This window comes from Rhyacophila brunnea, unplaced genomic scaffold (assembly GCF_057557595.1).
Source record: "Rhyacophila brunnea isolate RB1 unplaced genomic scaffold, BYU_Rbru_1.0 scaffold_1, whole genome shotgun sequence".
Classification (NCBI taxonomy): Eukaryota; Metazoa; Arthropoda; class Insecta; order Trichoptera; family Rhyacophilidae; genus Rhyacophila; species Rhyacophila brunnea.
Window position 1 is genome coordinate 53,134,059 of NW_028232751.1, and position 13,835 is coordinate 53,147,893.

Here is a 13,835-nt window from a genome sequence, read left to right on the forward strand (position 1 = left end):
ACTTTGTCCATTGTTAATCGCTACTTAGTCAGAGTCAAGGCATACGTCAGCGACATCCTCTCCTCTTGCGTCTCGAAGTATATGATCCCACATTGGGTGGTGTGCATTGAAATCCCCACCCATAATTGATCCCTCTCCCATTTGATCGAAGAGCCTGCTCCATGCGTTTTTCCGAATGGTAACATTGGGTTTACAATATATTGCTGTCACTGTTTTTAGTTTTTGTGTCCCTCTGATTTCGACTTGACATGCCTTCAGTTCAGTTGGAAGGCCTTGTAGGGTCTTTTCTTTAGACGCCAGTGATTTATGCACCAGAATCGCTATTCCTCCGTAACCATCCCCTCTGTCTTTTCTATACATCGTGTAATCATTGAATTTCAGATAGTCTAATTCAGACCTCAGCCAAGTCTCTGAGATTAATGCTACAGAAATTTTTTGTCTTATTAAGTAGAGTTCTATATCATCCTTTTTTTGCTTCATACTTCTGGCATTCCATTGTAAAATCCTAATTTGTTTTTTACTATCCATTTTGCTCCAGAACGTCTCCTTATCTTTGAATTTTTTGCATACCCAGTCCACTGCTTTAATTATTAGTTGTTTAATGATCTGCTGCCAGTCTCCCCCTTTCAGCAAGACTTTCATAATTTCTCCCATCGCGTTAACCTCTGTCTTCCCCTTTGAATTTTTCTTATTTTTTGTAGGCTTTACGCTACTACCTGTAGCTATTATTGTTGAGCCTGAAGCTTCTACCACCGCTTCTTCTTTCTTTTTGATTTCCTTAGTTTTTTGAATTGTTTCGCTTTCATCTCTTCCTACGATTTTTTTTTGTTTTAATATGTCAGCATAGCTATTATTTAACATATTTTTTTTTGCTTCCTTGAAAGGTATGTTCATTTTTTTCATTGCTTCTTTGCAATTATTTTCCTCTTGCCACTTTGGGCATTTTTGGCTGTTTGCCGCGTGGTTACCTTTGCAATTGATGCACGTAATTTCCTCATTTTTTTCGCAGGTTTTGTGGTTTTCACCACACTTAGGGCACGTTTCTACTGTACGTCCGCAATTGTTCGCGATATGCCCATATCGCCAGCATTTGTAGCATTGCATAACCCTGAATACATACGGTTCTACAGCAAAAGAGACTCCATATATGTAAATTGTTCTCGGCAATATTTTCTCCCCAAATTTAATACTGACTGACGAGGTCTTTGTCAGCTCTCCTGTGTCACCTTTTCTTGTCAACCTCTTAAGGTTGATTACTTTTGCATCACTTTTGATTTCCATTTGCAGTTCTTGGAGGTCCATATCAATATCGACTTTTCTTATTACTCCATAAGAGCAGGAGTCATTCTCTTTGGTCACAAAACCGAGATCTTTGAGTTCTCCAGCTTGTTTCACTTTATCTGCTTCTTTTTCGTCTTCTACTTGGATGTACGTCTTTAAATTTTTATTGTAAATTTTCTGTACTTTTACTCCTGCCTTATGCAGCATCTGCGCTATTTTTAACTTTAATGGAATTTTACTTCCCGTCGCTATCATGACGATGTTTTGGTTTCCCTTTGGAGTGACCCCAGAGTCTCTTCTGGGTTTTTTTCCAGAGGTCACCGTCTGCCATTCTTCTTCTTTTTCTCCAACCACTTCCTCTTCATCATCGTTTCTTTTCTTCTTCGATTTTTTGGTTTCATTCACTTCCATTGTGGTGTTTTCCATTTTATTGTTTTTGCCGTTCACGCGGTCTTGGAATTCGCGCAACAGTGTGAACAAAAAACAGTGTGGACAACCCCTCGCTTCACAGCGTTTGACGCACTCCCCGCACAAAGTGCACTATCCGTGCAACAATAAATATTTTTCACTTTTTCTCAAGCACTGGCACTGATTGTCAAAATCACATGGGATCACACATGTTGAGTTTATTGTCAAATTCATTTACAAACAATATTATTTTTGTTGTATCCCGTATTTATAACCGTTCGCGAGTAACCAGGCGAATAGCGACACGAATACGCAAGCGAAGTTGTACAACCTCACTCCACCGCTGTTGGCTTCCGACTGTAAAATGAAGTTAACGCGCGTATTTGAACATGTACCGTTTAAAAAAAAAAATCGGTTAGGTACATGTTCAAACACGCGCGTTAACATCATTTTACTCCCTACTTCAATTATAGTTTATCAATTTATGGCTACGGCCGTATGTTGTAGTTTAACCACTGGGGAATGCCAAAAGAAATGGCGTATTTCAAAAAAACACTACCTTATTCTTAGGTCAATAATTATTATAAAGCAATCATTATTCGTAGGATGTTAATTACACTTGAATGGTCAAAAATATAGCTTATAATTAGTATCTTTAGAATTATCTTCGAATGTGTTAATCTTGCCCATTTTTTGAATACTAAAATGCCTAATTCTTGTCAAATTTGGGATCACAGAGATTATCCATATAATTTTTTATCGTAAATATTTCATTATAATAATGTCAACATAAATTATACTAATGGTTTTATAAATGCGTTTAAAAATTAATAAACATAAAAAATCTTAACACAACTGCACATGTATGTACTGAAATATGACTATATTCAAAAACATTAGAGCGAGAGGTTTAAAAGAATACTATTTTATGTAATAAAAATACTTTATGCAGTCATCAAATGTTTAAAATAAATAAAGAGGATAATAAGGCTTCAAAATTATATAAATAGATTATCTACAACGTTTAAGGCATGTCCAGGATCATGCTTTTAAAATGCAATAAAAGCTCCATTTTGACCTACGCTGAGCATGTCCCCCCTTAAATATTTATAACTGTTGATCCAACGTTGATAGAACATTCAACAAAAGTTGAATTTTAGAAAGATTTTCCTCTACCTGGACTAATATTAGATATTTGTAAAATTCCAGCAGTTCTAAAATACTATTATATATACATATTTATAAAGCTCAACATAATAAATGTAGGTATGTTCTTTAGGTTGCTATAAATAGTGTTTTAAATATATTTGAAAAGCCATATGTATTGATAGGTACTTACTTCTTATTTTCTATTATATATTTTGACGAATACCGGTATTCAATAATAAATACCGATATACCGGTATTGAAATATTCATTCGGTATTGCAATCTCTAAGTATTATGTAATAGGGGTATTCGATTCAGAGGTAAACAATTAATAAAACAATTCAAATTTTATATAGTACACTCGATCCAAGTGGTTTTTTTCTTACCAGAACAATGAATGAATGTTTATATTAATTTAAAACAAGACTAATTTACTTTTCCAAAAATACTTAACTCAAATAGGTTCTATACCTCGCCTTTTTCTTTAGTTATTGTAACTCGTTTCGAATGGTTCATTTCACACTTTATTTTCTGCTGAACGTGGAGGCCACACACAAATTCACCACAATGCGTTGCTATGTTTGTGAACGTCACTGAAATAACGCCAATCACATGTCATAAAACTCATGCAATAACATGTAACATAATAGTCATATCGCTTTGATAAAACATGTTTCCCGTTTTTTAAATAATAAACAAAAAAAATGTATATTTTACTTAGTGAATCACCAATTAATGTGACAACAAATCCTAGTTCGAATCTTTTAGTTTTATGATTTAACCAACTAACAACTACTCCCCTGCTCTTCAGACCAATGAGGGGTTGAAGGGGAGAAATATTATTTAAAAAGTGGTGGAATAAATATGAACGTTGTAGGTACCAATTACAATAAGTAATAAATTGGTTCGCTCATGGATACAGTGTTATCATTGGTAATCACACGACAAAGAGAATATACAAGTATTTAGATAGCATCTTAATTCTCGAGCGGAAAAGCAAATTCTTGTTCTTCGGCCATATCCGCCCCTTAGTTGGAGTATATGGACACCACGCGGCGCTTCCAAGAATCCGTGTCCCTCGCCAATCTTCTTGCTTCGTTCCAGGTTAAACCAGTTTAACGCAGCTCCGCCGTACACACTCTATAGATAGTATTTAGCGACCTTCCAGGATGCCGGTCGGTTTGAAGAACAAGCAAGCCAGGTTGAGGTTCTCTTCTGGCATTCGCAGCACGTGGCCGAGCCAGGTTCAACATCGCCTCTTCACTTTCAGCGTAATGAGAGGCTGCTTGGTGCGTTATCTTATCTCCTCGTTGCTCCTAAAGTCATACATCGCACACCCAGTATCCACCTGTTTCCGAATCTCAGTATACGGTGCCTTCATAAGCCTTCGTAAGGTGCCATGATTCTCTAGCGTAAAGCAGCATCGTCAGAATGCAAGCATCGAATAGGCGGCATTTGGTTTTCCCAGTCCCAGACACTCCGCATCGAGTTGAATATTGCTCCAGCCATTTCCATTCAGATAGCGAGCTCTTTCTGCGAAATGCCATCTCCCGTGATGTGTACCCCCATGTATTTGAAGCTGTCGACCATAGAGGTATTAAATTAAAAGAGGGGCAAGGAATAGGCTTTCTCATACAGCTGAATGAAACAGGCCAACAATAGCCGATAACTTACGAGAAATAGCGACCCGATAAAAAAATTCAGGGCATCACAGAGGATTTACTTTGGTCATTATAACGTACCCATATAATATAATGTTAACGTTCAAATTTTTCCACAAATTGATTACCAGCCCGCCCCACCATACTTTTTCGCCATACTAGCCTGCTTCACCATACTTTCATATAACCTGCCGCCCCTAACTGTCGACACTCTCGATGTTTTGCCCGTCGCTAATCAGAGAGAAATCTGGATCAGGATAGGTGCTATTACACAAAACGTTGGTTTTCTTCGCATTGATTTTCAAACCAACGCGATATGAGTTGTCATGCAACCTGAGAAGGTGTGCCTACATAAAATGATAACCATTAAAAATACTATTTAGTTAATTGTGCAGCATACAGCTATAAAATATGAATCTACTTCTAATACTTATTCATTTTTGTGTACCTCACTGTTGAACATAGTGCAACCTTTCAAATCTCTAGTCTTTATATCGATCCCGGATTTCTGCCTTCCCGATAGCTGAAGGTATTGAAAGCCCCCTAACGTCTTTCACTTGGTTGGACATCACATAGGCGACCTCCTTCTTCCGTATGGACTCCCGATGTTTTGGTTGTCAATTAGACTTCAAATTATTGTTTTCTGATGGTCGAAATGTAATAAAAATTGAAAGCTACTAAAAAAAATTGTAGCGTAGCAAAATAATACAAAATTCTATTAATGATTGTAGAAATAGGGGATGGTACATGTCATAAACATTATTTTTTACCATAAGTCCGATAAGTTTCGTATAATGTCACAAATAATGTGTAAAGTAAATAAATTTAATTATTTTCTCAAAATTCATGAATCAAAACACCACGAAACACAAAGATTGTTCATTTCAAGCCCTATCTATTCAGTGATCAATATTTTTGATGGCTTTTCGTGTTTGTAGTGCAAGAGCCAATACCCAAGTCAACTATAAAACGTCGTCATTGAGCAACTGAATGCTTCCATGTATTATCAAGATTTTCGTTTTGGATTCGTTCAACCCAAATTCCAGGCATCTTCATGGATAATTTGTATAAAAATAAATGTAGAAATATCATTATTTGGATGAAAAGTGCTTTAAACTCTGTAATTAGCAAGGTTTCGAACCGTTATTTTTTTGTTTCGGTTTTCATATATATCGATTCGGTTTTGGTTCCGAAAAAAATAACGGTTTTTCTGGATTTCGAATTACGGTTCAGTTTCAGTTCGAAGCCTGATAATTAGGCACCTTATTAATCTTTTGTAACTTAATAAATTATTTCCATGATATATTTTTTATATTCGCAAATCGGGATCACATAATATGACTTTTTCAACAAAAAAAATCATGAAAATAAATAACTACTAAAAATATACATAGGTACGGAGTGTTTTTCCGTTTTCGCAACGACATTAATTTTTCATCAGTAGCTTTAAACCGTGACGTCCCGTGTGGGTAAGCAGATTGAGCGTCGCTTGGGGGCGGTAGTTTCTCGTAGGGCGGCAAATCGAGGAGAATTATTAAGTAGGTATTATATAGAAATAGCTACCTAAACTTAGTATTAACGAAAATATCTTTCCATTAAAAAATCGGCTCACTGGTTGGAAACAAAATGTATTAATTAACATACAATGTTTAACAGTACTGTATTTTTTGTTGGGTTCGCGATGTCTAGTTTACTCCCGTTGTCCTTGGATGTCACGTCCTTGATGACCAGCAATGACACGTGCAGATTTTTGAATTCGGTGTACATACTTGCCACATTTAAAATGTATCCAAATATTTTTGGCAGTCACTCGCGAGTTTTGGAAGTTGCCAGGTGTATTTTTAGATGTATCTGAAACCGTGGACTCGCAATATATGCCTATTGAAGCAGAGACAGCATTTAAATTAAACTTAGTAGTATATATTTTGCCGGTAATGTATCTATCTATAACGCATTTCTTAGATATTTTAGACATGAAAGGATAATGAAAAATAATTTTTTATAAAAAATGGGGCGGCATTTTGACGCTGCCTAGGAGCGGTATTTTGTCTAGGGACGTCACTGGCTTTAAACATCAAACTATTGATCACTAAACGATTCTAAACAACTCAAGTCTTAAATGACATAACTTTACAACAATAGAATCGATGTTATTATTTTTTTGTACATGTTGACTCCACGGACCACTTACAAAATATTATAAAGTAGGTAAGTACTCAATACAAATTATAAGTATCAAGCTCTGAATTTTGTTCTGTATGCGGAAGTTTACCAATCCAGTTTCGGCTGACACACTTAAAAACACAGTGATCAAGTAAAAGTTTCACTTTCTGCCAACAGGTAATGCGAACATGCAATTGCGACGATGATTATTATAAACCGTTATCACGATAACTACAATTTTATCACGATATATTCGATCAAATGGCTTTCATACATAGTCCCAGAGATTTTTATTTTTCATTGTGTGTTTAGTTACCCTATCCACTAAAGCAGTGGTAATCAACTTGTGCGCCGCAGTTTGTTCGAACAGTTTCAAACAATCTTAATTCAATAGGTAGGTACCTACTATAAAACAAGATCACAGTGCAATAATTTTATAGATTCCGGGTTATAACATAACGATGTCCTAATATTGAATAGTAACAACTCAAAAAACGTTGTTTTGAAAAAAACATGTTTTAATATTTGAATATCGTTTAAAAATGTCAAATTTTTTTTTTCGACCATGTCCGATCCTAATAGGATCATATGGGTCTCCACGGAGTGGAGGTTTGTATTAACAGGTTTTTGTTTTTACGAGAAATGGGTGTCAGCCACTTGCTCAACCTACCAGGTCCATACTCTGACTCATACTCAAATTGAAAAACTATATTGTGTACTTGCCAGACCCAGGATTCGAACCTGGGACCCATGACACTATAGCCCGATGCTTAAGCCGCGCGGCCATCGTGGGTGCTTATATTTGTCTATAATTTTTTCGCATTATAATAAATACTTACCCTTCTTTTTAAATCAATTGCAAAAAAAATATTATTTAATACAAAAAATAATAATTTTAGGTCATTTATCTATTTAGACCTTATTTTTAAATCAATTGCAAAAAATATATATTTTATACAAAAAATATATATTTTAAACCATTTTATAATTTATTGCTGTTTAAAACTGGTTAAAGTTATAATATTGTAAACACTTTTTGAGTTATATCTTATATTATATCTATTCCAAAAAACATTAAAATTTATAATATTAATACTATCGACCGAAGGTAATTGATTGAATTTGGATTTAAATTCTAATGGAGTTAAGTTTTGTACTAATCCATTTGAAAATTAATTAATTAATAAACAGTCAGTGCTTTTTGGTGAGTGTACACAGTGTATGAAGATGACGAATTTCGAAACCCGGGTCGCAATAATGAATAAACGACTCAAATGGAATAGTAACTTAAATCCATTAGAAATTGATATTGATACTAAATTATTACTTTAAATATGACATTGAGTGGATAAAGTATCTATTATAAATGAAAAAAACATAAAAAACAAACATATTTATTATAAACGTTAACAATCAAGATAATATAATATTATAAAGTCCTCAAAAAAATAGTAAAAGTATTACAATTATAATATGTTGTATCGGTTGTATGGTAAGTATCATCATCAATATTTTCATAGAAAAATATTTTACATATTATATACTTATTCTTTTTCAAACACAAAGTACCTAATACGCATAATTAAGTGACCTGGTACTGTTGGAAATTTCCATTCTGTACTTGGGAATGAATGAGTCCCGAATGACAAAATTGAAAGGTATGGTCAATCGCCAGTTTTAAAGGAAAACAATTCGAAATGGATCTATACGAAACTGATTTTGTTTGAAAGTTTGTCAAATTTTATATAGGTTTTTTGGTTCTCAACGTAGCCATCTTTAAGCAGAATTGAATTCATTTTCAGTTAATTCTGTTTTGTATGGAAGGTTATTTCGGAAAAACATCGTAAAAAGTAAAACACTAAGGGGGTCATAGCAACTAAATTATTAATATATACGTGCGTTACTATGGAAATCAATATGAAATGTCATAATGACATTTCAGTATTCTATATTTATTCAGTATTTCTATCAAGTACAAAAAAAAGTATTTATTAATACTTACATAAAATTGTCAAGTTATTATGATTCAACAGAAATTTTAAAAACGTGGTATATATAAAAACATCGTTTTATCTTGTAATTATTTACGAATATTTTGATACTAATATCGCGAAATGTCGAATTTTTGACTTGTTACCGTTCAATACTAGGCCATCGAAATGCTAACTGCTTCCCGTATCACTTCAGCTACCGCCAGTCGTTATTTTGCTTTTTTTATATTCTATTGTATTTTAAAAATTCATATTTGTCCTACATTTCAAAATCTGTAGGTACTATATTGTCATAATTTTTTTGAAAATGCTACTTGATTGACTGCTCATATATATTATATAAGTATGTAGATACATTGTTTCAGGGTATCGTGAAAAAATATTTATAACCCAAGGGCGCCGATAACGAAAAGTTTGAAAACCACTACTGCATTACAGGGTATAATAGTGTGTTTAACATTTCCCAAGCTAATACGTTATCAATACATTATTGCTAAATTAAAAAATTAACAATCGACCTAAATGTTCTACGTAGGTACAAGTACGTATTATTAGGAAGAGTGAATCAAATGGATTTCACTTTATCGTAAAACTTCGTTTGTTGTTTACTGAACTTAAACATTGCGTTTTATCACTCGTGACGTCATCAGATTGAGCAAGATGGCAGTACAAACATTTTCTTTTATCCGTACCTAAATACTTTTATTTGCCGGTGACTCAGTCGATAACAGCATTTATTTAGTATTATTCACCGTAAGAAACTAAGGAAAAATATTGAAAACTAACCGTGTATTAGTATAGTAGCTAGGGCTTTCAAAACGGGAGGAAAAATACTTCCCGATTAGCCGATAACCGACACAATTGATATTTTTAGTACTTACTTTTTTCGATGCAAGCAAAATGGCCGTTTCATTAAAATATATATTATATTTATGGTAAGTACCTACATTGTAAACAGATAGCAGACGATACAAAGTAATAGGTACTTGATATGATAATTATAACAGTGGTGGCCGGTGGCATATCAAATTCTTTGCCCCTCTGCCATATGTCATAATAATGTAAACCATATTAGAACTTAACTAAAAATTAAATAAAAGTGAAATAATCAATACACAATATAAAACATTGACTATATATTATTATCGACACCTCAATACTACAACTAGATAACTTGATTTTCGCTGTTTTTGAGATAGCTATTGAAAATGATTATACATTTCCTTCTCTACAAAATGATACAACTAGGTACCTAAGTCAGAAGTTAATGGGAACTATTTTAATTTTGTGTTTTATAATATTAGATAACTTTAAAACCATAAATGCACGAAATAAATAAAATAATATTTGTACAATATTTTTTCATACAATTAAACATTATTTAATTGTTCCCAATTAGGCAAGCACAATTTTCCATTTTTATTTTAAATAATAACTATAATCTATATTTATGTTAATCAAGTAAAGTTTAAATTTCATTTTCCCAGCAATGACCAAATCAGAGTTATCTAGTTGTAATATTTAGGTGACGATATTATTACAAAAAAAAATACATATTTCCATCATTATTGTCAAATATTAGAGACTGATACCTAATAAAAACATAGTCACTCATAGTGGTAGGTAAACAGAACAGGTAAATAAATAGAGAGGTTATAATATATACCCCAAGACAATACTTTTTTACGCAGGGTTTTGAATGTATAAATATTCTGCGAAAATGAACCGCACATTATACATGTGCAAAGGTGTGTATTGCAACCTTCAAATATACCAATATTGAATGAGCGTTAATGCATAAACCGTGTTTAAGTTTATCCCATATTCTTCCACACTCAAGATCGGTTGCCTGTTCACTGTGCCTCCACATCCATTTGGTATTTGAGTTCCCATTATTTCCCTGGGTAGGTATATATCAGTGCCGAAGGGTGAATGTAGGCTGTTACGAATCGACATAAATAGTGCACATTAAACTTTGACAGTCATACTTATTTGTTTTCATTTAACTGAGAATACAAAAAAAATTGCAGATAGTTCTAGTTAGTTTTTAAAATTTAATTAAACTCTGCCTAAATCAAACCATAATAATTTAGGTATGCTATGGGTGATTCGACAAACATTGTGCACATTTTTTCAGTCATACTTATTGGATTTCGTTGTATTACAGATGGTGTTGGTTAGTTTTTTTTTAAAGCATTAAGCCCTGCCTAATACAAACCATGATAGATAAAAAATATCCTTCTATATGTAAAATTGTGTAGGGCTCAATGGCATCATTTGAAATGCTTTATGGATAAAAGAATATTTTTTTGACTATTTATTATGGCTTGGAATAGGCAGGGTTAAATTGAATTAAAAAAACTAACAAACACTATAATACACATTGTGGTCTTAGTTCAATGGAAAAAATACGTTTGACTGCCAAAGCTTAATACGCACAATTGATGTCGGATCAACAGCCTACCTTCATTCTTCGCCACTGGTATAAGTATATAAAATATATTTTTAATACATATAAATAAAATATATTATATATAAAATATATATTTAATACCTACAAATTTATAAAAAAAAATAGAACATCTACTTCCTTGAATTATGGAGTTGTCGAATATTAGCACACAATAATCAAAAATTGTATCGTATAACCATATGTTTTAAAATGTTAATGCCTGTGAAGTAAAACAGCGCCGCAGGCGATTTTTTAAGTTCTACTTCTTTCGGCGCTTTTGGGATAACAGATTTTTTCGCGTGTGACGTGCCGATGTAACACATAATTTTTACAACGTTTTTATTAGCTCGTATTCTTGTTTGTCCGGTGGTTGTTTGTCCAGTACAAATCTTGCAATCAATTTTTAACTAACTTCCCGACTAGCTAGACATTTGAAACGTTCATTTTCATTTTCAGTTAATTCTATTTTGTATGGGAAGTTATTTCAGGAAAATCCGTAAAAAGTAAAAGACTATTATTGGTTGCTAAGGTGGTGGTCCTAGCAACTAAATTATTAATATATACGTGCGTCACTATGGAAATCAAAATGACATTTCAGTATTCTATATTTGTTTGTTTGTTCTTTATTAACTTCATATGAAGTACAAGTTTAAGCATATTGAGCATAATAATTCAACAGAAAATTTTAAAAACATTGTATATAAAAAAGTTCTTTTTATCTTGTAATTATTATAATTTATATTGCATTCGGGTTGCGTAATACTTTGAAATATTTATCGTTGTGTTGGGCGGATTCAAATTTGTTTCTGTTAACTTTCCTAACGTTATTCATAAAATGTTATATATATTAATATTGGAGTGTATATTTTATTTTTCATTATAAAGATTGTGTATCAAGATTTGAGGTTACATTTATGTAAGTATTATTTATGAGTAAAATAATATATCAATAAATAAATAAATTTTGTGAATGTTGAGTTGGTAAATAATTATTATTAAGATTATATTCATTTCGGTCTCAACGGCTCATGTTAAATCAGCGGCGCCCCAACAAGCGGCTCTTTTCCTGAGTGTGTAATTTAACAAGATAATTAAAATAGTAAATAATATTAATAATTACGAAATGAAGCTATAAAATAGGTTTAAACCAGCGGCGCTCCAATAAGCGGCCCTTTTTCTGAGTGTGTAATTTAACAAGACAATTGAAGTAGTAATATTAAATAATATTAATAATTTATTACGGAATGAAGCAATAAAATAATTTTAAACCAGCGGCGCTCTAATAAGCGGCCATTTTTCTGAGTGTGTAATTTGACAAGATAATTAAAATAGTAATATTATATAATATTAATAATAACCGAATAAAGCAATAAACTAATTTTAAACCAGCGGAGCTCCAATAAGCGGCCCTTATTCTGAGGTGTAATTTAACAAGATAATTAAAATAGTAATAATAAATAATATTAATAAATACGGAATGAAGCAACAAGATAATTTTAAACCAGCGGCACTCCATTTCAACTTCCCACCAATAAGAAAAATAAAAAATTTGGATAGTTCGATGAACCAAAGAAACACCTTTATTTATTTTGTGAACCTGATTCTAAATCACCACACCAGAGCTAGTCGAAGAATCTAGGTTATCACAAGTTTTGTTTTTATTTTGTTACGCCAAAGAAGTATAACTTGCAATCGTCGACTTTTAATAGCAATTACATGGAACGATTCAGCTACCAACTCGATGGTGTAAACGCTTGATTTGATTGGTTCATAATATATGCTATGTTGCTAGTGTTAACAATTATAGATAAAACAACAAATGAAATTTACACAAATAACGAGTTCCTGGTTGTATTTTGGAACTAGGATATTATTTTTATTTTGCATTCTTATTGTCTGTTAAAATAATTATTATAAAGTCAGACAACCTTCATTATGTAAAATTTGTGTTGTTATGGTAAATGCAAGAAGCTCTTCCGAAGAAGATTAATTCCGTTATTTTCGCACGTTTTCGGTAATCTTCGACATGATCGTGACCAAAAATAAGGAATCGTTTCAATTCCAGAACAACAACATAGAATTTACTTTTTTACACATAATAATATGAGTTCCCAGTGTAGCTGTCACTGGTCAATAATGATAGATAACAGCTTTGGCACTTGCAGATAGGCATGTTTCATATTCTTTCTGTTCAGTCATAGCTGTTTATATACAGAGAGAAGTTCTAATATTTAGTCCAAGAGAATTTACATCAAATGTATGTATATTTATATTATAACAATTGTGTAAATAAATTTAGAATATCCTATAAGCTTAACATTGATTTAGGTAGACATTGGTATAACACCGGTTCATATGTATTGATTAAAAATACAGTTGAAGTAAAATAAAAGTACATAATATTAATATGTTTTCTTATCTCCTATGTATTTTACGTGCAATTTACTCACTGTTGGGCGTTTGCCATTTGATGACCTTTTTAGTTCACCATTATTAGTTTGATTAAGATATCATTTTATTTCGAGAATTCCGTTTTACAATAATAAAATATTATTTATAATGTTAAAGTGTAAAAATTATTTTTATTAAATTTGTGGAATTTAATTTTGTTAATATTATTATAAATCATTCTAACATCATCCATCACATTGATGTTTAAACACAACCTAATAGAGAATAGCGTGTTTAAGTTGACACATTCAAAGAACATGTCAATGCTCGTAAATAAGTA

The 13,835-nt window shown here is 32.4% G+C and overlaps 2 protein-coding genes across 3 annotated transcripts in view; one reads left to right on the plus strand and one right to left on the minus strand.

The window, feature by feature from the left end:
* The window catches only part of LOC147079953 (methyl farnesoate epoxidase-like), a 62,306-nt gene extending 61,946 nt beyond the window's left edge, over positions 1-360 (minus strand). The window contains exon 1 of the mRNA XM_085945965.1: positions 249-360. Coding sequence (XP_085802091.1) covers positions 249-360 — 112 coding nt within the window. The remainder of the gene's footprint in view (positions 1-248) is intronic.
* LOC147079954 (lipopolysaccharide-induced tumor necrosis factor-alpha factor homolog) overlaps positions 1-13,835 on the plus strand; it is a 47,743-nt gene that overhangs the window by 16,616 nt on the left and 17,292 nt on the right. Inside the window, exon 1 of one of the 2 annotated variants that reach the window (XM_085947214.1) lies at positions 13,297-13,361. The exons of the other annotated variant lie outside the window; for it this stretch is intronic. The gene's annotated coding sequence lies outside the window, so the exon portion shown is untranslated. Of the gene's footprint in view, positions 1-13,296; positions 13,362-13,835 lie in introns of those variants that run through there. 2 annotated transcript variants of the gene reach the window in all.